The sequence below is a fragment of the Emys orbicularis genome, chromosome 6 (genome assembly GCF_028017835.1).
Source record: "Emys orbicularis isolate rEmyOrb1 chromosome 6, rEmyOrb1.hap1, whole genome shotgun sequence".
NCBI lineage: Eukaryota > Metazoa > Chordata > Testudines > Emydidae > Emys > Emys orbicularis.
The window spans coordinates 39,455,800-39,480,408 of record NC_088688.1 but is presented as its reverse complement, the minus strand read 5'-3'; the positions used below and the strand labels follow the sequence as shown (position 1 = coordinate 39,480,408).

The 24,609-nt window shown below is 40.6% G+C and overlaps 1 protein-coding gene across 1 annotated transcript in view; it reads right to left on the bottom strand.

The window, feature by feature from the left end:
- The window catches only part of IPO11 (importin 11), a 250,011-nt gene that overhangs the window by 61,424 nt on the left and 163,978 nt on the right, over positions 1–24,609 (bottom strand). The window contains exon 28 of the mRNA XM_065406414.1: positions 13,044–13,165. Within this exon, the coding sequence (XP_065262486.1) occupies positions 13,044–13,165 (122 nt within the window). The remainder of the gene's footprint in view (positions 1–13,043; positions 13,166–24,609) is intronic.

The following is a 24,609-nucleotide window of genomic DNA, read 5'->3' as shown; positions in this document are numbered from 1 at the left end:
GTTGCTTACAAACTGACTGTTTAATAATTTGTACTGTTCTATTTCCAGAAATTAAAGTTAAGTTGACTGGTCTATAATTCCCCAGGTGCTCTTTGTTCCCCTTTTAAAAGATAGGTGCTATGTTTGCCCTTCTCCAGTCATTGGGGACCTCACCTGTCCTCCATGAGTTCTCAGAGATAATTGCTAATGGTTCTGAGTTTGCTTAAACTAGCTCCTTCAGTACCCGAGGATGAACTTCATCAGGCCCTGATAACTTGAATACATGTAACTTATCTATATATTCTTTAACCCATTCTTTCCTTATTTTTGGCTTGCATTCCCTCCCTCTTCTTGTTATTGTGTTCAGTTATTTTTAGCAGGCTCCTAATATTTTCTTAAGCAATACAAGACAGAAAAGGAAAATGGAGATTTTAAACAATTTATATCTGAGCAAAGGCTGAACAGAATTTCATGGAATAAAATAAGGCTGAGCCTGAGGGTATTTCCCTGATGAATATCAAAGTCCTGCAGAAAACAAAGGAGGTGAGACAGCTTTCCAGATAAAAGGCCACAAGAATCTTTTATAATGGAAAGTATAAAGCAACCTAAATATAGAGGTTGTCATCAGTGAGCATGGTCTCTCTTGCTGTTGCTATATAAATAAACTATCTATATGTGAAGCACTCCCTGTATTTAGCTATACACATACACAAGTTGTTCCAGAAGTTAGGGTGCTAATCTGGGATTCAGGAGACCTGGGTTCAATTTCCTACTCTACCACAGACTTCTTTTGTGACCTTGGGTAAGTCACTTAGTTTCTCAGGGTCTCAGTTTCTCATCTGTAAAATGGGGATAACAACACTTTCCTACTCAACAGGTATTGTAAAGATAAGGACATTAAGAATTGTAAGGCATTCAGATTGATGTACATACACTATGGAAGATACTTATTTCCTTGAGTAAAGAAATTAAATAAAAGGAAGTTAATCTACAGATATTTCAGTATAATTAACTGAATGTGTCATTCAAAAGTGCCAGTGTTCTTGGATAGCTGCCATTTATTGGATTTTCAATGAGGTCTGAAGGACAAACATTTTTCAATTTTAAAATGTTATACAGCCCACAAATTGAAACATGTATAGACTTAATTGGTTTTTAAGCAACATCACTGAATGAAACAACATACCTTTCTGTACAGACAACAAGAAAAATATATAAATAAATAATTTGTTGACCCAGGGGGAGGGCGGGGGAGGAGTAGGGGGTTTCAGATTAGCAGAATTCATACAAAGTCTGCACTAAAAAATAATAAATACAAAACCAAGAAAAAATTAAGTGTTATATTATTTTAGTAAGTCTTTACAGTACCTGTAATATCATTGAAATGAGTCTTGATTTTCTATTTTAAAATAATTAATGACAGATTACTGTGTATTTTCTTTCTGATTAAACCCAGAAAATAATTACAAGCTTCTCAAATTATTAATGAAATGCTATTTTGTAACCACTATATATTGTAAGTAGCACTGATGCTGTTAATTGTTTGCTAAGTGCTAACAGTATGCTTAGCTCTGTAAAATGAACACAATTCCTGCACTCAGGGCCCTGTTGACACACCATGAGGTGGGCCTCCCTGCAGTCCTGCTCCTGCCCCCCTCCCCCAACTTGAAGTGATGGTGACACAGGACCTCCTCTCCCTCTGAGGGAGGCAAGCCAAGGAACAAGTCTCCTCTACTCCCAAGACACAGCAGTGACCTCCTCTCCACACCGGGGGTGAGGGGAATTGGCAAGGCAGGAGGTAGCCCTCCTAGTATTGACAGCCTGGCTGCTTTAGTGGATGAGCTGGACCTGATGCTCTCATCAACTACCATAAAGAATCATATTTTGAAGTGGTATGGGGAGGACCCTAAAGAGCTATGGGTCTTCGAGGTAATAGCCCATAGAGATGAATATGTTAGTTTACAGTTCTTAGAGTGACTGTTTCAGGCAGATCTCTCTGAGGGCAATACATAATCATATACAATTTGGGTGGGGGGGGGGAGGGGAGTGTGATATTACTGTGAAAAGTGACTCTAAACACGGCATTGTAGTATTCCACGTTTACTGTCTCAGTGACTTCCATGCCAAATGTGCCAGGTTTACAAGTACATGTATGTTTTATTTCACTGCCAGCCCTATGCAAGTATTTTAAATTTCTTGAGGGAGGGTGGGAGGCCTTTGTTTGATTTGGATGTAGGTCCCATTAAGTCTTACTCTACCTCAGGTGGTCTCAGTGCCATAGTTCAGATGCACCAGGGTATTCTAAGCTGGATTAGTTGCATTTAACAACTCCTGTTCCCTGAGGCTTGGTACATGACTGAGAGGGGGATCTGCACAAGCAATACTCAAGAAGGAGAATGGAACATTTCTTAAGTGAGTTCTAAGGAGGCTAGTTTTCTAGGATCAGTAACCAACTACAGAAACAGAGCTCTTCAAACCACTTTTATGAAGCCCTCAGGGGAGTGCACAAAAATATTTGTTCAAGATTCCTGAGATTATAGATCAATGCACCTTCATTCAATGATTACTGTTCCTTTGTTGGCACTGCCAGTGCTAATCATAGCACTCACAATAGCACATTTATTTCCCAAGTTAACAATAAGCAGTGAAACATCTGGTGGGAAATGTCTATTTTCTCCATAACAGTGTGCAGAGAAGAGACCTGTTGGGAACCTGGACCTGCTAATGTAAACGCTGAATTATGAGCCTAAGGTTTGCACAAGTAGCCAGTGCCGCCCTTCCTACTATAAAAGCTGGCCATCAGAATTTAAGAGAAAAAAATTAGAAGTCAAACCATTAAAATGCAAATAAATCAGAGCTAGGCTATATAGAAACATGTATTGATTTAACTAAATTGGGTTCCTAAAACCAGCTGAGTTATTTCAATACCAGTCAGGGTTTGGACACACTTTCTTACCAATTTTAGCTAAATTGACTTAAGCCAGTTTTATTCCAAAAATAAGAGTGTCCACACAAAGACTTGGACTGAAATATCTAAATCACTTTTAGTTTACACTATTTGCTATTTTGGTTTGTGTGTGTGTAGACAGGACTTCAAACTAGGTCAGACAGAGACATAATATGATATTAAACTCCTAATTAATAATATGGCATATTACAGTCCACACAGAAATGTAGTGAAATTTCTGCAATATATTTAAATTATCATGAAACAGTGAAAACGAATAAAAGCAATTGCATATTTCTTATTAAGCAATACCTTACATAATATTAAGAATTAAAAGTCAATGGCTATTCCAAATTAAGGTAAATCTCACCAGAGAGTTTAATTGAAATGTGTTTATAGACCTGTTTGTGAAAATGCTTCTGTTCAGATAGAGGACAATTTTAAAAGAGTTTATGGATTAATAAATTTTAACGCCAGAAGAGACCATAATGATAATCTAGTCTGACCTCCTGTATAACAAAGGCCAAAGAACCTCACTCAATAATTTCTGCATCAAGCTTATAACTTCTGGCTGAGCTACAGCACATCTTTTAAAACAATATCCAGTCTTAATTTCAAGACGTCAAGTGATGTAGAATTTACCACAATCCCAAAATAAATTGTCCAAAGGTTATTTCCCCTCCCTGCTAAAAATTTCCATCTTATTTCTAATCTGATTTTGTCTAACTTCAGCTTCTCACCACTGGATCTCACTATGTTGGACTAAAGAGCTGTCTACTACCAGAAGACTCTTCTCTATTTAACAACAACAAAAATACCACCTAGGTCTTATAGGTACTTGTAGACTGTGATCAAGTCACCTCTCAACCTTCTCTTGGATAAATAAATAGACTGAACTTTACAGGTTTCAGAGTAGCAGCCGTGTTAGTCTCTAAGGTGCCACAAGTACTCCTGTTATTTTTACTGAACTTTACAGTTTCTCAAAATAAGGAATGTTTTCCAGACCTCAAATGGTCTCCCTGATAGCTGGGGTGCATCTTTGATGGGGCTCGGAACAGTGAAGACTCCTTCAGGTGAGTGAGGGGTAGGGGATCTCAACCAGGAGCAATTAAGGCAGTGTTCCACATGTGCCTTTTAATTCCTTCTCACCCTCCCACTTGCCTTTAGTTTGTATGTGGAGCTGCTTCTCTTCCCCCTTTTCCTTGTGCTGCAGAATGTGGGGTAGGGTGCTGCTTGCTGCATCTGACCTGCCCATTACTGTTGCCCCTGGACAGTGCGGGTGATAATGGAGTCCATGGGAGATTGTTTGGTTTACTGCCAAGGCAAGCTGCCATTTCGGGCTCTGTTTCTGCTCCATCCTTTTCATCCTTTAATTAGTTGCTGATTACATTGGAGGTCAGGGGTCTACACTGATCACCAGTTTTGGGATCTGTAAGAGCTATTTCCCATATGGCAAAACTGCTGTATGGCTTTTCACTTTCAATCCAGCATCAAGGAGGTCTGGTTTGTGGGGTGGAGGTGTTAAATTACAACTTTGGCAGGTTCTAGTGTGGTTAGTGAGTTTAAAGAGGGTCCAGTTTGAGGTCACTGCAACCCAATGGGCATTGGTCCAGAGCACAGCAATGCACGGTGAAGGGTTATGCCTCCATGTCTTGTGCAGCATTTGTCAGCATCCTTTTTGAAGGACACAGTATTCCAGTAAGGGTCTCACTAATGCCATATATAAAAGTAATACCACCTTCCTACTCCTAATCAATATTCCTGTTTATATATCTACGGACTGTGTTTTCCTCCTTAGCTACTGAATCACACTGGAAATTAATAATCAACTAGTTATCAACCATGACCCCTAAGTCCTTTTCAGAGTCACTGCGTTCCAGGATACAGTTCCATCTTATCAGTGAGTCCTGAATTTTTGTTCCCAGATACATGACAATACATTTGTCTGTGTTAACACTTATGTTATCTAGGTCAGCCTGTATAACTAACCTGTCTCCACCATTATTTATCACTCCACCATTTTTTCTGTCATCTGCAAATTGTATCACAATTATTTTATATTTTCTTACAGAGATTATGCACCTAATTTATTTTAACCACCTACTATTGCCTTGAAGCATGCCATATGATCAATTCAGCCACTAACTGTCACTTATTTATCATGTTTTTTATTTATTCATTTAGCAAAATTTCCACTTTATTACTTTCAATATAAAGAGGACAGGTATTAGACACATGGCTCAGATGTTACTTTTTCATTAGAATAGTACAAAAATGGGCAAACACCACTAAAAGTACAATAGAAATACTAAATGAACAGCTTCGTATTTCTTTTATTTATAAGAATTAATTTTAATTAATTTTCAAATTTGATGCTTACATACTACTAAGAAGCTGTAAAATTCTACATGATTTCTGAGTATTTCTATCTCTTGACAGATTCAATTTTAACTTTTAAAATTGCCCTCAATTCTACTGTTAGAACAAACAAAAAACAATAACAACAACAACAACAACAAATCACCACGATAAGGATCAAAAGACTTCTAGAAGAACTACTTAAAGAGCTAATGGTGATGTTAATAAGAATAATGAAAGCAGAATCAGTGTGCTGTTTCCATCCCTTTGCTTTCGAATGCAGAAAGACATACTGCATGTTCAATCTTTAACAATTTGAAATAAAAAAAAAAAAAAAAGATTTTGGTGTAACTTTCCCATCTATGAAATTGCAATGATAGCTTCGAAGAAATAGAAATTGAATAAGGAATCACAATCACTAATACAAGAAACTACATTTTGCTGAAATGCAAGTCCCTTCTAAAAGATGAACTTTGTCTAAAACAATTAATACTGGGTGCTAAAGTTGAAATGTCATATTCTAGAGGTGCTTTCAGACCACAAAGCAACAGAACGAAGAATTCTAAATCTGGAGGATAGGCCTAGTTTCAAAGAGAACTTCAATCTTATGATAAAAGTGCAAGATGTCAGAAAAATTACAGCTTTGAAGACAAAGATGAATAATTTGGTTTAGAGAAATGTTTCGGAAAGAAATCCATATTTACAACTGGAACCAAAGGCATGCTTTTATGATTATTTGTCTATTTCTATGCAATTATCTTTGAAAAAAAACCTTAAAAAGATACGTAAAGAAACAAACAAGGTATAATTTCCACATAAAAGAAAATTCAACAGAAGAAAACACAATATCTTTCTGTTTATATGAATAATATCAAATTGTATTGACAAAAACTCTCACAGTTGTATCAATGCATGAGTGTATTTTTGAAACCATCTCATTAATCACTCAAACAAGCTCCAAGCCTTTGTAGCTAGAACACAAACATCAAGATGAACAGATACATAAGAGTGAAAGGAATACTTCATTCTTAATTGTAATATTTTAACCAGTAAATATAACAAATGTAGAATCATGGATCAACTTAAACATAGTGCACTAAGGGTAGGGTAGAGGTGGAAAGGGGTAGTTTTAAATGGTTGAGCACCAAATAATTTTATCCCCAAATTAGTAAAAATATCTAGTCTAGAGAAACAAACAAAAAAAAACAATTAAGAGCTGCCCTACCAGTTCTTAACGGCAACTCAACAATGTGACTCCCACTATGTTAATCACAGGGGTTTCATTGACCTATTTACCACCTCTCAGGGAGGTGGATTACCTACACTGACAGGAGAACTCCTCCTGTCGACATAGGCAGTGTCTAGCGTGAAGCACTATAGCAGTGGTTTTAACTTACCAAGAGAAAAATGCTCCAGAGGCATGTCTCTCTCAAAGGTGTAATCTCTGTTGAAAGCTCTCCACAGAGAGACATACATAAGAGACTGAACCAGAAGTAACCATTGTTTATCATTTGTGTTCTGTTTTGTGGTGTTTTATTTGTTTTCTTTTCCTTTCTTTAATAATAATATATTACATGGTTAATAATTTTGATAATTTTGCTTAGTTTTAATTGTGGTGTTCCCTAAGGTATGTCAAAGAAGTGGTCTTGCATCGACCTAGCACTGTCTACGCTGAGGATAATAGCTCACCTTAATTAATTACCCTTGTTACAGTTGGTATGGCAACACCCATTTTTTCATGTTCTCTGTCTATATACATTTTCCTACTGTATTTTCCACTGCAGGCATCCGATGAAGTGGGTTTTAGCCCACAAAAGCTTATGCTCAAATAAATTTGTTAATCTCTAAGGTGCCACAAGTACTCCTCATTCTTTTTATTGAGGATAAGGTTAGTTTAACTACGCTGCTCAGGGGTGTGGATTGTTCACATTCCAGAATGTCACAGTTAAAACTGACCTAATATTCTAGTGTAGACCTGGCCTTAAAAGAAATCACCTAAGAAGTTGTCCTAAAACAGGCCAATAAATGAATACTAATGAAATCCCATTATTTCTACGTTTACCAATATTTAGAGACAGTCTTCTTTCCAGGAATACATGGCCTATCGTTTCTTGTTACTCTGGATTCGATTTGCAGTAATTTTGGGATAAAATTACATGGCACTCAGCCATTTAAAACTTTCCACCCCACAACTACTTATCTTTAAACTTGGTTAACAGTCAGGCAACTCAGGATTACACTCAAAACTAAAATGAATTAGTAAATAATGTAAAATAGCTCCTCTCATTGGATTAATAACAAGAATTAAAAAGGTTTTAAATTGTTAACATGCTGACAAAGACACTTCAAAAACTAATGATATTTACATTTTGACATGACAAAACAGACATTAAATAAAATTCTGTCTAGCTCGGTGTAGGTATGCAGAGGGGAAGGGGCAAACTCTTAAGACACTGCCCTCAGGAAATATAAGGACTGCTGGAGGCTAGTGTCACAAAGGGAGCAAAGAGGAAGAAGAGGCATGAGTCCACAATGGCCAGAATTGGGGTGGCACAAGGCAAGTACACACTGCTTCTGATGAAAAGGTGTAACAGATGCTTCTCTGGCCCATGTTCCCTTAGCACAACACCTGTGGAAGCAACTGCTAGGACAGTGACACTCTTTCACCATCCCTACTGAGGGTTATAGGACAAGAGCCATGATTTTACTCACCTGTGGTCCCCTCACCACCCATGGCAATTGAGAAGCTGTGGGGTCCCCTTGCCGCCAGCAAAGCTGGGCTGTTGCGGGGGATGGGTGGGGCCCTCTGCCACCTGCCGTGGCTGGGCAGCTGCGGGGCCCCCTTGGTGCCCACCGCGGCAGGGCAGCTGCGGGGGAACGACCCACCGCCCACAGGGAGTGGGTGCTCTGGGATCCCCCCACCACCCACGGGGGCTGGGAACAGGGGGGTCCCCCCAGCCCCCACAGGGACTGGGAACTGTGGGGTCCTCCTGCTGCCTTGGGGCTAGGAGCTGCTGGGGGCCCACCCCCAGCAGCGGCTGAGAGCTGCGCAGCCTGTCAGCTCCAGCCCCAGGGCAGAAAATGTCACTGAGGTCTCTGGAAGTCATGGATTCCGTGACTTCCATGACATAATCATAGCCTTACTCATAACACAGACAAAAAGACTCCACAGCCTCTGAACAGCAGTAGCTGCCACCCTTTACTAACAGCAAGACAGTACAGAGCTCCTCCTGACAGAGCATCCTGCTACAAGAGGCTTTTAAAGTTGGTCTCTGATATAAAATTTGCAAAAGGAGAGGAAAAAGGCTAGAGTTTAGTTTACTAAAGTTTTGAAAGACCTCTTAGCTTAGTTCAATATATACTTTTAAATCTATTTACATTTATAGGTCTGCATTTATATTTTTATTTGCATGTTACCTATAACAAACATTTTATGATTTGCCTATATATATTTTATTTTTAAAAAGTAGGTTATAACCACAATAACCGACAGCAGAATACAGGAGATTATTTTAAAAATATTTATGTGGATTGAATGGTGTAACTAAAAGTGAGGTTTCTAAGTAGTAAGTAAGAGCACAGAATGAGGAAGAGAAATAAAATAATGTAGTATAAGTCAGTCAAATACATGAAGTCTTACATAATTTAAGAAGGCAAACACAGATAGTTGGACACTGTTCAGTTTATGAGGAAAACAAGTAAAAAGAGGAAATTGCTGCTAAATGGAAATGTTTGTAGCATAGTAACCAGGAAAGAGGTTTTTTTGTTTTTTTAAACTATGAGCTTCTAAAGACTATAGCACAATGTGCAGCTGTACTTCAGAAGATAAACAGGATGCTGGATTGAAGGACTACATGCACACAATGTTACATATAGTGCTATTATTGTTATTAAAGACACTTAGATCTTACCTACTATGCTGCATATGGCTCTGATTGACATTGCCTAGAAAGATTTTATAATACATAAACAGAGACTAAATTTAGACCAATATGAACTAAAACCATGAAGTGGTGTTAAATCTTAGCCACTCTAGAATCCTTCACTGGTGCTGACACTTTACCTACAAGCTTTCAGCAAAGGAATACTGTAATATTTTTGAGGAGGTTGAAATGTAAGAAATCTCATGGCATTGTTGTGTTAAGGCTCTCTCACCGAGTCCCTGAAACTTTTGGGTTCTGAAAACAATTTTGCTTCTTAAATCCACCATACATTTTTAAACCAAACTGTGAAGGATATTAATTTTTAAACTGAATAATGCAATCTATGTACTCTTCAGAATGGTTTGGGATCCTTCTGAATGCAATACACTGCCTAAATATTGTAGATGCTTCCTCAGCAATTACAGGAAATGAATACCAGGGGAAAATACAACAAGGAACAAAAATATTTTCCATCTGTCTGCAGCAAGCACAAGCAAAATGGTGACTTTAAATCTGCAGCTGCTAGTCTCTGTCAGATTAAAAGGTCCATAGACTAGAAAAGCATGCCAGGAAAAGCATGTACAAAAAGCCAAAGCAAAACTAAGCAGTTCAGAAGGCAGAAAGGGGAAGGAAACAAAAGTCACGCTGTTTTCTCCATTTCTCCTGTGCCATTCCTCTCCTTCAGTCCCTCCTCCTCATTCTGGATTAGTCTGGTGTTCTCCACATTAAGAAACACGAAGACAGATCAAACCCAACTTGTCACATGGCTGAGGCATCAAGTCAACTGAATGGGAAATCTTTAGGGGGAAAAACTTACTTACTCTTTCTGTGTGTGCATGTGCTTGGATAACTTAAAAGAGTTTTGTTTAAAAATTTCCAACTTAACTTGCACTTGAATGACTAATGAATTTGGAAGGCCTTTCTTTTAATGCAAGTTACAGACCTGTGTACTGAGTACATGAAGTATAAGTTCCCATAACTGCAGAAGATGTATAGGACTATAATCTTCAATAGTGGTAGGGCAGTTATTTGATCGGTGATTTTCATAGCCCAACTGACTCTCTTTGAGAGGGTATTTTGGACCAGGCAATCTTACTAGGAGTCATATAGGAAAATTGTGAAATGTTATGATGATCTGATTTTGTACCTGTGACATAAATTAAATTAATATGCCTGCCATGCATCGAGGATTCCACCCACTGACAGAACTCCCAACAACCTGAATCTGTGACAAAACCTCTTCAGCTAAATTTTGAATTTGGTTACAAATAAGTCCACCATGCGAAACTCTATTCTGTGCATATCTGCTGAAAATTTTTTAAGAGCATTTCCCAAGAAGCAATTGAGGCAGTCAACCTGCTGGTTCAGACTTATGGCTAGATGCCTTGCCCTGGTGGACTGGAGATAAGCTTCTGTTCATTATAAAAAAAAAGCAATGATCCCTCCTGAGCTGAGCTATTCACCCAAATGCTCCCCATTTGGGGAGATATGACGAGGCTTTTGTTTTCTAAAATTTCATGGATACAGAACTGACTGTAGAATTTGGTGGCATTCAAAAAAAATTATGGAGCTCATGGAAAAATTGTGAACTAAGTTTAACTCTATGCTATACTGACTTCCTGAGTCTCAAGGCAGACTGAACAGTATTTTTCAGGTAACTGTGAATGCCCTTTGTCATCTAAATATATGTGATAACTATGAATTCCAACAGTGATAATTTCAATGCCAGCTATTACACTGTTCATCATTTAAACAAACAAACAAACAAACAAACATCCAGTTTATGTACTTATCTACCACTGGTGGATGCAGTGGGGCATAATGAGGAAGGGGCAATGATGTAGCTGGTTGCTACCGTGGTCTACAGGGGGAGGAATTTATGTTTTTCCATTATTTTTGTTCATTAATAATATATTAGGTATTCAACCCTCCATCCCTCCCTAAAGATAAATCAGCTATGCCCTGCTCAACAAAGGAGCATGGAAGAGGAAGAACATTCACTCCCTAATGCCAAAAGCTTTGAACACCTAACAGATGTTCAAACCTTAAATAATCTCCCAACTCCTTCCTGATGCTGAAAGTCCAAATGCCCCCTAACCAGCTGCCAAAATCTCCAGCTTCCCACATGGCAACTTCTATACAACTACATGTTGTCAATGCAAATTCTTTGGCACCTGTAAAACTTAAAATTTGGTACAGTGTAAAACTGAAAAATCATTTCAAAATTGAGATCTATGTTCAAATTAACATATCATGGAATTCTGCACTGAGTGTATTGTTTACTTTAACACAACACAACACAACACAACACCCCACACCCCACACCCCACACCCCACAACACAACATAACACATAACATAACATAACACATAACATAACATAAAACATAACATAACATAACATAACATAACTCTCCCCCCAGCCTCCGAAGCAGCTGCAGCTCCGGGGCTGGCAGGCTGCAGCCGTGCCGCTTGGTCCCACCCCCCAGAGCAGGCTGTGGCCGCGCCGCCCAGGCGCTGGAGCACGCTGCGGCCACGTCGCCCGGCCCAGCCTGCTGGAGCAGGCTGCGGCCGCGCCGCCTGGTCTGGCCTGCCGAAGCAGGCTGTGGCCGTGCCGCCTGGCCTGGCCCGCTTATCCCCCAGATAAGGTGGGAAGGGATGGGATGGGGAGAGTGTGGGGGTCCCGGGCTAGGGGTGGGGTGATGTGGGGGGTGGTCACAGGGGTTACTCCCGACTCCCAGCTTCTCCCCACGAAAAAATTTCCCCACCAGTTGCTGTCCCGGCCCGTCAGGGTAACCAGCTGGAGTGCTGGGACACTCTGTTTACTTAGGTTTACCTCCGTGTGCCTGCGGACGCTCAAGGTAAACAAACCATCTCGGACCACCAGTGGCTTATCCTGATGGCTGGGAGCCAAAGTTTGCTGATCTCTGAATTATAGGGTTGGCTTATGAACAGGTTATAAACATTTTCCATTTTTACTTATCCATCTTGGGGTGGTCGACTTATAAACGAACCAGCTTATGATCGAGTATATATGGTAAGTACTTTTTACACAAAATATAGTCAACCGGAGGAACTCGTTGCCAGGGGATGTTGTGAAGGCCGAAAGTATGACTGAGTTCAAAAAAGAATTAGGGTGGTAATAACTACAAACCTTGGATGGAGGGGTACAGTTCTTCTCTACATACAGGAATAGCTGAATCAGATTTGGACCCATGTTCCCAAACTGAGTCCTAGGCTCAGAGTCCATGGCAGATCATGTGGTGGTGACAATTCCTCCATATGCACAGACAAAGGTTACTTAGAATGCCTTATTTCTCCATGATAGGTCCCAAGAGTAAAAGGAGCAAAATAAGCTGCACCTATTGGGTTCACATACATCTTCACATGCATTTTTTTTTCTCATTGTCATGTTGAAAAAAAAATCCTATATATGAAGTAAACCAAACAAATACTGTACTCACAAGAGAACATCAAAAGCCTAACGAGCAGATTGATCCAACTACTTAAATGTGGAGGAGAGAAGCAGCAACTCTTTAGTTTTAAACTGGGGGGAACCTGAAGTAGAATTATCTACTTCATATATTCAATATGTTCAAGTAATGCTGTCCAAGAAACAAGCAGACAAATTATACTAGCTATGCAGAACTAAAAAAGAGAAGAATTATTTCATACTATTTTATATTAAGCTTTTTCATTTCTTTGGTCACTAACAACAGATACAGCAAAATTATTTATCAGTATATTCTTTAAAATGTTTAAAAATCATCAGGCAAGATCTTTTTAATTTGTTTTAACATTAGTGACAAACAGTGATATCTATTAAATTTTGCTCACCTATTGTCTGATGGCAGAAGTGAAAGTAATGCCAAAGCTGAAAGCTTTCTTCTTTCTGGTTGGGTAATATTATCCATGCGGTCAACCCACATTTCAATCATGTTACCAAGAAGCTGGTCCAACTGCAAAAACAAATCCCCGCCACAGTATTACATATAGTCTACAAATGCAGTGTTAAACTCTTGATGTAGGCAAGTATTTCCCTTTATCTGAATACACCTCTACCCCTATATAACGCGACCCGATATAACACGAATTTGGATATAACGGGGTAAAGCAGTGTTCCGGGGGGGGGGGGGGGGGGGGGGAGGGCGGGGCTGCACACTCCGGCGGATCAAAGCAAGTTCGATATAACGCGGTTTCACCTATAACGCGTTAAGATTTTTTGGCTCCTGAGGACAGCGTTATATCGGGGTAGAGGTGTATATGTAAAAGTGAGACATGTTTCACATAAACTGAAATATACACATTCAGGTTATTAGAAATTCAATTATTTTAATTTAGCTCTTAATTTGGACCATCTAATCTGATTTCCTGTATAAAGCAGGCCATTCAATTTCTCTCACTTACCCCTGTTTTGAGCCTAATAACTTGTGGTTGGCCAAACATATCTTCCAGAAAGGCATCCAATCTTGATTCCAAGACTTCAAGAGATAGAAAAACCACCACTTTCTTTGGTAGTTTGTTCTAGTGATTAATTACCTCACTGTGAAAAATCTTTGCCTTAATTCTAATTTGAATTAGTCTTGACTTCAACTTCCAGCCATTGGTTCGGTTCTTGTTATACCTTTCTCATCTAAATTAAACGGCCCTTTAGTACCCAGTCTTTTCTCCCATTGAGGTTCTTATACACTGTAATCAAGTCACTTCTCATTTTCTTTTCTGATAAACTAAGCAGACTGAACTCTAAGTCGTTCACTGTAAGGCATATTCTTGGGCCTTGGTATCATTTTTGTGGCTCTTTTCTGCACCCTCTCCAATTTTTCAATATCCCTTTAAAAATGTGGACACCAGAATCAGACGTATTCTAGTATTGGTCTCAGCAACGCCATATACAGAAGTAAAATCACCTCCCCACTCCTACTCAGAATCTATATTCTAAAGTTTCAGATTTATCTGTGTGAATTCATACTCTTCAATTAAGAATTAACTCACTGCACAGAAGCAGCTTTTTGGATGCTAGGCAATACATTAGGCAAGTGCACTATATTTTCACCCTCTGAGCAATGGTTTCATGGTAAAGTTATACTATAATTCTACACTGTAAGCAAATCAAGAATTATTAAATTCTTAAAAAACTAGAAAAGGTATGCATTTTCAATTGTAGAGTAAACAGTTATGCTGAACACAACTGCTGGGCAGTATATTTAAAGAAGGAAAGTGCATCCTCTACTTTCATTTTGCTTTCTTACAGTTCCTTGGAATGTTAATTCCACCCAGGTGTGTGCTTGCCTTTCAAATGACTGACCTGGATGGGTGTGTGTGTGTGTGTGTGTGTATTTTCTTTTTGTTTTGTTTTAAACCCATTTCCTTAACAATCTGAGGTGATTATGTGATTCAACTTCAGAGCTAGCATGCACATTTATCTTCAAGAATCAGAGTAATTGCTGACACTATAAGGCAGATTCCTATTCCTATTGAAGTCAATGAAAAAACTCCCATTAACTTCAACAGAAGCAGGATCAGGGGACCGAGAGAGAACTAGCACAAGCTGGCAGGCCAAAAGGGGAAAAAAAGGAAGATGAGAGACAGACAAAGAGAATGGATCAATTGATGGACAAGCCCAGATGCTAATCTGAATGCAATATAAGCAAAAAAAGCCCAAGTGAAGAGTGAAGGGACATGATGACTTTAGTGGATGAAGGTCAAGAAGGTGTGGGGGGGGGGGCGGGGGGGAGGGGGGGGGGAGTTGGAAGATATTTGGCCTTGTAATACAATGGCTATGAGCTAAGACAGAGGAAGAAAATAAGCCCAAAACTCTAAGAGCACCTGGGGGAGGATGTACAGTCTGAAGTGTACTAAGATAGCCAGAGAGAATTGAAAGAAAATCATTCATATATTAAACATGATTACAATAGATCTTACACGGTCAAACTGGGTTTGGGGCTGCATCGTGCTAGGTATGGTACAAACACAAAAGATTACATGGCAGACCCACAGAGTTTACAATCTAAAATAACACATGAAGTTGTGGGGGAGAGGAACACAATCAAACATACAAAATTACTAGATACATACAAATATTACCAATTTCCCCCCCAATAGTAGTAATCATCAAGTATCACCATATGCCCATTAATCAATCCATCATTAATTAGCTTACTACTTAGAGGTATTGAGGCAGAGGAGACTGACGGAACAGAAGTTAAGGAAGAGCATTTGATAGTGTTAAGCAGCTGACAAAATTGGAGATAAAGCTGGTATGTTTGGAGGCAGAGAGGGTGAGTGCCATGCTAAGAATCAAGAACAGACAAGTAAGGAAGGGTACAGTTACCTTGAAAGTAAGAATGAGCCTAGTGCAGTTTAAAAACAGTCTTTTGATACAGAGTATGAAGAAACGTGTCCTGAAATCAGCTGAATATTGTGAATAGTGTTAGTGAGGTAGGGTATATGTTGAGACTTGCATTTTTTTGTTCTTGAATATACATGATAATGAAACTCTAAAAAAATCAGGTTCTTAATTTAGCGTATGATAGAGCTTTTTTTTTTTTTAAATTCACACTTATGGAGATGCAGGTTGAAACTCCATAATTAAATCTGCAATCTGCACCCATAATAATACTTATTTTCTCACACTAGTTAATGTTGTTAAACATAATTTGAAAGAATTAAACAAACTGAGGATAAAACAATAGCAGTGATATAACCAGGTGTTATTCTTGAAATAAATGTGAGTTTTACTTTTTTCAGATATTTCACTAGTATTTTAATTTTGAATGAGACTGCTGATAGTAATGAAAAAATCAAAACACAGGAAATTCCCTGTGGATGGGTAAATAAAGTTCAGCTTTTCTTTATGCAATAATATATTTAGTGCATGGCAACACAGAATATACTCTACTAACAGTATAGGAGCTACTGTACATAAATCTGCCAGCAAATTTTGGCAAACTGATTTCACATAGATAAACCACTTTTACACGCCTTTCAATAGACATCACATTATTTTGTGACTGTATGGAATGTCGGAGACCATACATTATAGGAGAAGGTAATTAATATAGGCAGTGATTATATGTGCTTGATTCTATCCATATTCATTTTAAACAAAGTGTTATCATCAAAGCTATAATACTTTCAGAAATTACAATATAAAACTGATGGGACAGCACAGTTAAGAAAATTCTGATTGCCTGGCAGAAAAGGAAAAGGTGCAGAGCTACCAAAGAACAGAACTCTACACATCAGATCAGATGCTTGACGGAAAACCAAAATCCCAGTTAGGGAATTACAATGTAAAGCAGTTTGAAACTAGTGAGACACAGTGTTGTCCCCATCTTAAAAAAGGCAGTATGAAATATGGAGAGCTGTCAGATTCAAACTAATTCAACTATATTGTTCAAATGAGGATTTAGTTTGTCTGGTAGAATCTCATGAACAGCACTTAATGTGATTCTAGAAGCATTTCTCAAATGCTGACACAGATTTTTTTTTTGAGGCCACAATAGCATGAGCAGAGATGGGGGGGGGGGGGGGGAAGCAGCACTCAGCTGTTGCTCCTGAATAACTGTTACTGAGGGCAAGTGAGATACGCCACCTTGGTATTTGCGCTGGCGCCACCAGCAGGAATCAGTGTCTTGCACCATGCAGCCTACTCAGGGGCTCCAGGCAGCGCCTCTGGAAACATGTGGGGCCAGTGTGTGCAGCACTGGAGGCGGCTCTTGTCAGTGGAGGTGGCTGCCGCGTTTGGTCGCTGGGGGGCTCTTCTGAGCAGCTGCCCCGCTCCCACCCAGCCAGAGCACAGGGAGCCTGGGACTCCACAGGCATCTGGTGAGTTCCTGACTCACCTTCCCCAGGGCGGGCTCTTCCTGAAGGGCCGCGAGATGCAGGGACAGAGTGATGGGTTTGTCAGAGCGGTCACCAGCAAGAGTTGCTGACTGAACTCTGAGGCCACCAAAAAAGTGGTTGTGAGGACTCCTGCTCTAGACCATGTACGTACTGGGAAAAAGAGACTAAGGACAAAAGGTGCAAGAAACAGAAGAGAAAAAGCTGAAGAAAAGAAAAAAACAGTTTGGCAAATTAGCAGGTGAGAAGCTGTCCAACAAAGGCAGCATACTCACAAATAATTACCTCTTCTGAGAGCCCTAGTGCTACAGTTAGCTGTGGGAGTGGTGAGCCCCATTTTCACCAGGCCCAATGTTCACACAGCTTCCTTAACTGTCAGAACTGTAATTCTGTACTTTTGGATAAAATGTCACAGGAAAATATTAAATAGCCTCAAATCTATCTGTAGCTATTGGGGGGGAAAGGGGAGCGAGGTAGGAGGAGAGAAGAAAAAGACAACTGATGTCACACATCAAAATACATGGACATGCCACATCCTAATCTAGGAATCATGCAATTACACTGCCACATTTGCTGTACAAAAAGACAGAATGTGTTATTTAATGCCATTTCATATTAAATGGCTACCCTAAAAACCATATAATTTATTTATTGAGCTCCAGTCACTGAAGTATCTTGATTACAAAAACTGTAAGATTTCCAAGCCCTGATTCTCAGTAACAATGTAGTGGAGAGTAAAGATTCCCTGATTCAGAGCCACTTACCCTGGTGAAAATTAGGGCTACACAAGAACAGAAAAAAGGAACCTTATACCAGTGGAGGATCAGTCATACCGGATCGCTGCTCTGCCATGGCCCCTCCAATCTTTACCCCATCCCCAATGGGCCCTCGGAAGGCACTCAAAATACCCCTTCTTTTACCTTGGATTGTGGGGTGGGGGTTGGAATAGGAGGAGCTACAGCCATCTCCACTAGCTGTATACCAGTGGAACGTTCCCCTGCACCTGGGGAATATTCTGTTGGCCATCTTTGGGGTCATTAAGGTTGCTTTGCATTGCTTATGCAGTGCAAAATGGCCACAGTGAACTGGAGAATCTGTATTAACTCTGCTGGTAGATTTTTGCTTACTAGGCACTTTTAAAAATGTTTGTTATTAATTCCTTTTTATGTTTATTACTAATCTTCATTATTAAAGGAAGCCTTTCATAAATTAGTGAGTTTTGCATCATGTTTTGAAGGCTATCAATCTTAGACCCAACCTGATCACCTGCAGGAGGGTCATTCTGCAGCTGATAGCCTTCTCTCAAAAAGGCCTTACACATCCAACTCCCAAGAGCTGTACTCTAGATTAAGCTATTCTGGGGGATTGTGAACAGATAGAAAAAGCTGGGCCCTCATCCACTGAGGGCCTTGTAGAAAAGATCAGGGCCTTATATTAGTTCCAGAAGCACAAAAGGAGCCATAAGAACATGCAGAGCATTGGTGCAATCAGTTCTCAGTATTTCTTCCTTATTTAGGAGGCATCCTGCTGCATGCTGCACAAACTGATGTTTGTGTTGATCTCACTGTCACATTCTACAAAGTGAGTTACAAGAGTTTAGGCTGGAGGAGCTTAATAGATGAAACACTATGGCTAAGTCCTCATAAAAGAAAGGAAGAGAGAGCGCGAGAGCGCCTCAGATCTCAAACCTATTCTGTTCTCAGTGCAGTATATTCACACATTAGTGTGTGATTAGTTACTATACAATGAATTCCAAAAATGGCTTCAATTGGAATTAGATATGATGATGCAGTCATAATTATTTCAGACACAGGGCAGAACAGATTGACTAAAAATCACTCAAATAGGTTTGGGTGGGAGAATGCATTTTGCTAAACTATGAGGCCACTCAAGCTTTGTGGCTTCTAAAATTAAAGCTGGACCAGAACTTTGAGGTATTAAGTTTAGTTTGTAGCTGGCAAAAGTAACTTCAGACCTTGGCTGATCAACTTCCTTCTTCTTCTGTGTGCTCTAGTCTAAGTTCACCACCAGTAGAAATATGAAAAAGCCATCTGATGGTATCTTCAGATGTTGCTGTGCAGATCTTTGTCACTGCAGGAAGGGCTTGAGAAGAGATCCTTTGTCAACATGACTTAAAAGTCATATAAGCAATTGCAAAATTCAAAAATAAACCGAAAAAGGAAAGAGAAAGAAAGCTGCATGAAAATACAAAGAAAAAAAAAAAGGGGGGGGGGGGAAATAGCAGATGGAAAGCCAAAAAATAAATGCAAAGTAAAAAAGAAAAAGAACCGAGTAAAACAGATGTCCCTCTACAGTAACTCCTCATTTAAAGTTGTCCTGGTTAACATTGTTTCATTGTTACGTTGCTGATCAATTAGGGAACATGCTCGTTTAAAGTTGCGCAATGCTCCCTTGCAACGTTGTTTGGCATCAGCCTGCTTTGTCCACTGCTTGCAGAAAGAGCATCCTGTTGGAGCTAGCTGGTGGGGGTTTGGAAACAGGGTGGACCAGCAGCCCCCCCAGCAGGCTATCAATTGTCGGGCAGTTCAGGTATCCCTTCCCCCACTGCAGTGTGGTGCTCCTGCCCTCTGCCTTGGAGCTGCTCCTGGGAGCCTCCTACTTGCTGTGCGGGGAGGGGGGTGGGGCAGAAGAGGGGTGCTAATGTCAGAGTGTCCCCCTCTCCTGCTCCTTTACCCCATTTGGCCATCTCCACAGAGCAGTGGGGGACACAACAGGGCTCAGGACAGTGGGAGCTTGCTGGCAGCAGCTGCTGTCTCAACTTGCTGATCAACTTAAAAAAACAGTGTACTTAGAGTGGGGTCAGTGTACTTAAAGGGGCAATGCAGTCGGTCACACACATACACACACACACATCTCTCTGCCAGGCTGTCTCTCTTCTCTCCATTCGTGCTGCCTTGTAGAGTGTGAGGCTACATTAACAACAATAGGTTAACCCTTGAGGGCTCAGCCGAGGGATGGTTCATCATTTAGCAGTAAGGCATTCCCTGGGAAATATCCCACCCTCTTCCACCCACTGACTCCACCACCTCAACCAAGCTACACAATCATCACTGCCGTGTACAGTATTAAATTGTTTAAAATGTATACTATATATATATATATACATATATTTATTTTGTCTGGCAAAAAAAATTTCCCTGGAACCTAACCCCCGCTATTTACCTTAATTCTTATGGGGAAATTGGATTCACTTAACATCGTTTCACTTAAAGTAGCATTTTTTCAGGAGCATAACTACAACATTAAGCGAGGAGTTACTGCACCTCATTGTTTCCTGTTACTTACTGTTTTATACTTCTGCTGCCAACATATCTATATAACACCCATTTTTACCAGCACTGTGTTCTTCTTTGTGATGTCCTAACACATACTATGTATTTGCCATGTTATTTGTTTTCCACTCTTTCAAGGACATCATGTCTATATAGGGGATTCCCCTTGAAAAAGACATTGATGTTTACTTGAGTGGTAAAATGCTTTACAAAACAAAACCTTCTCAAAGTTTTTTTAGGAAAATTCATGAAGGTTATTTGCAGGAATGTGCTTCTAAGTTAAAGACAACTGCCAACATTACAAGTTTGCTCATAAACTTTGCAAAAGAAGAAAAAAACCCATAATCAAGCAGAGACTAATTTTGGAAAAGATGAAGTTTCAGAAAACAGTTATAATTGAAAATTCCTGCAGCTTTCATTATACTGGGAGCTACTAGGCACACACTATAATCATTTCATTTTGAAACAACCAGGAAAAGAGGTACAAATAACATGGTCCTTGGAATAGTTATTTTTGTACTAATGTGAGATGAATGTATAAAATTAAATGAATGCTTTCATGTGTCACATTTGAAAGCCAAATATTTTCTTATATAAATGAAAGTGAGGTACACTTAATTGACTTGGTTTTCCTTGGTTTAAAATAATGAGATGAATGCTCAATTTCATATTGCCTTAACATGCAAACTATGGTTAAAATTGTATCTTTTTAAAAAGCTTTTTCAATCAGCAAATGTATTCAGCAAATCATGATATAAAACGTGATTCATTACCAGGTAAATTATTTCTTTCCTTATTCCTATCAGTACTATCACTGATTAATTGTTATCAAGTGTGCTGAACAGTGCTGATCATAGGCTAGGGGACCTCCAAGAAGCAGGATGGTGACTGCTGGCCAATGGCAACCGTCCTTTGTCAGGAGGGCTTCCATTGGTGAATTCCCAACATTTCAAAACAGTCAATGGATATTTGTTGATTAGCTGGCAGGGGCCACCCACAAAGGGCAGCACTGGGCTGAAGTAAACCTTTCGCTCATCTACCCTCTGTGCTTCTGTAAAATCTGCAAAGGGATCTGGTGATGCTTCTCTCTGTGGAATGCACATGTGGCAAAGAGCAAGTGGTGAAATTCTGGCTTCTTTGAAGTCAATAGGAATTTTGCCATTGACTTCAATGGAGCCAGGATTTCACCCAAGGTTGTTCTTGGGTTACTGTAACTGCATTTCCATATGTCAGCATGCCTGGATTTATGTTTAACCTCAACTCTGAATTTCCTGGGGATTTGTAATGTTTGTTTTGGGAATAAATGCAACATTCTTGTACTATTTTTAAGCTGCAAATTACTAATATCTCAATCTTAACTCCATCTTAATATAGTTTTTATTTTTGAGAAAATATTTCTGGATATTACATGAAAGTTTATTTCTCTCCATATTTATGAGATTTTACATAAATCTAGGGCAAGTGGAACAGGAATTTCTTTGTATTCCTTTTCTGCACACCAAAAAATAAAAAGCCTATTTCTATATTCTGGGCCATTTTACGGTCATGCGACTAGTGCCCTCTCCCTCCTTTCCCCCCACCCTGTTGTTACAAGCCCTCCTTTGCTAGGGGGTAAAGGCAAGAACTGTGTTAGAGAGAAGGAGAGAAAAGGGGAAGAGATTGCTTTCCCTGCACCCAATGCAGGTTTATAGTTGGGTTATCTTTCTTTCTTCCCCCAACCATTCCAGAACACCACTACTCCAACTCCTCCCTGTTTATAATCTCTGAGATTGTGTCAGGAAAATGAATCCTACAGGTGGGCTGGTTTGTACCACCCAATAGCTCATAATAATCATGTTTCAATAGATTATTCTTGGGATGGGAACCGAAAGCCCTCATCTGCCTAGCTGGTTTTGCCCAACAGGTTATGGTAATAAGGGATTTCTTAATTCATTTTAGAAGCCTTGACATGCCCAGGACCAGTTAACTGGTACGCAGCACATGGGATATATCAGAATATAACTGAATGGTAACTGGAATTGGTTCAATTCCTCTAACACAATTCAAGATGAGGTGAGTGAGGTAATATATTTTATTGGACCCATTTCTGGAAAGAGACAGCCTTTAGAGCTTACAGAGAGCTCTTCTGCAGGTCTAGGATGGCTTGTTCAGAGGGTTGCCTCCCCAGAGTCACACATCACATTAATTTGGCATCATTGCTAGAATGGCCAGTGCCTACCTACTAAGGAGGATAGCTTGGGTTCATTTTGTGTTGGTGGTTACTGAGTGACATTCTCTATCAGTGAATTACTGGGGATTTGCCAGGTGAAAAGAGGAAGTGGTATTATACATTGCCGTGACCAGATCTATTTGGGAGCTATGCACATAACTGGCATTGCTAACAAGATCACTGAATAGTTTTTGTTTCCAGTGGGAAAATGTTCCAACAGTTGCTCCAGACTGGGCAAGGACCTACAATAATGCCCTAGCAGCCACTGACCCAAGTTGCATGGGAGGTTTGGTGTCAGGGAAGCAGTCTGCTGGTGTTGAATATAAAAGGTTTTGTGCACTTTCTTCCTTTGCAAGAGCTGGCCCTGACAAGCAATTATCCATCAGGTTCACGGAGTACACCCTTGCTCATTTCTACTAGGGCCTCTGACATGGCTGCCATAACCACTGACATACAATTCACTTCATACCTCACGCCATGGAGAGTGTGATGAGGTATACAAACCTCACACTGGGACAAAAGGGGTTAAAGGACTGGGCCCAGCTAGCCCCATCCCTCCAACCCTGCAGAGCATGCTCCAACTGGAGACCGAGTTGAAAAGGGAGCAACCCAGCTAAGAAGGCTGTAGAGAAGTACAGACCTACCCTGCAGGCTCCTACCAAAAGGGACTAGAGATGCCTATGATGTAGTACTATATGCTGAGCTTGGCTGGGATGGCAATTTTGTTTCCTTTTTATCCCCACCCCACCCCCGCGTCTCTGGGACAGAAGCGGAGGGAGCACTGGTAAGAAGTGATTCAGGGAGGGTAACTCGGAGAGTCTGTCCCCCCCTCTAAGGATCAACACTGCTTACCCTCCTAGGGCCCTGGTTTGGAGCCCGGTGGAGTGGATGGGCCTGAGCTCCCCTACCACTACGCCACAACTGAGTGGACATTAACCACTAGGCCACCCAGCCCACAGAGTAGGATGGCCAGGTGCCCAGTTTTCAACCGGAAAGTTTGGTCGAAAAGGGAACCCAACAGCGTCTGGTCAGATCTACTGACCGGACACCCAAAGTCTGGCTACTGTAGGCAGGGGAGATTGGGAGGTGCCAAGTCATCACCCATGCCAGCCCCCACTCAGCCGGGGCCACCTCCTGTTTGCGCCGGGTGGTTGCAGCTCCCAGCCCTGGCTCTGCAGGTGAGTCCCTCCTGACCAGGGCAGGGGGAGCTGGAGGGGAAAAGCAGCGAGCGACAGGGGGAGGGGGTAAGAGGAGTGGATTGGGGCAGGGACTTGGGGGGAAGAGGCAGGGCAGGACCTGAGGAAGAGGCGGGGCTTTGGGGAAATAGACGTTGCAGGGGCAGGGCTTTGGGAGAAGAGGCGGGCAGGGCGTGGTTTGCGGGGAATACACTGGGCAGGCAGGGCTTTGTGGGGGAAGAGGTGGGGCAGGGGAGGTTAAGGCACTCCTGCTGGAGTATCTGGTTTTTAAATAGTAGCAAGTTGGCAATCCTACCACTGAGGACCCTACTACAGAGGATTTCAGTGGTGCATATACTGGTGATGTGGCAGCCCTAATCTTTCTTATTGTTGTGTGGGCTTTTGGTAGCACACAACAGGGTAAGAGTTGGAATACTGATTGAGATTGCCTTTTCCTCATTTTTTTTAGGCTACTCCTGCTGGGTGAATTGGCAACATGAACTTGGGGGTGGCCAGGTACAATGTTAAAAGGATAACTCACTACTAAATCTGAAAGTCTGTCCTTTTCTCTGCATTTATCTGACCTGACAGCCAGTGGACAGAACACCTAAGTTTGTAGACTGAATAGCTTAAGGGAGTGAGATTCACCATCATGTTTGACACCACCTCCTGTAAACCCAGTTTCTAATATCACAAAATTGGGCTTTAGATTTCGTGAATGGAGAGAGGGGAGGCAATCAGAGAACATAACCACCAACCAGCTATGGATCAATTTTGAAAAGCATACAGCATTGCCAACATGCTTTGACCCCCTCTCCCTAATATGTAATTTTTCTTTCCCCACGTTATATCTCCTATTTCTTCTTTTCTCTGCTTGCTTTCTG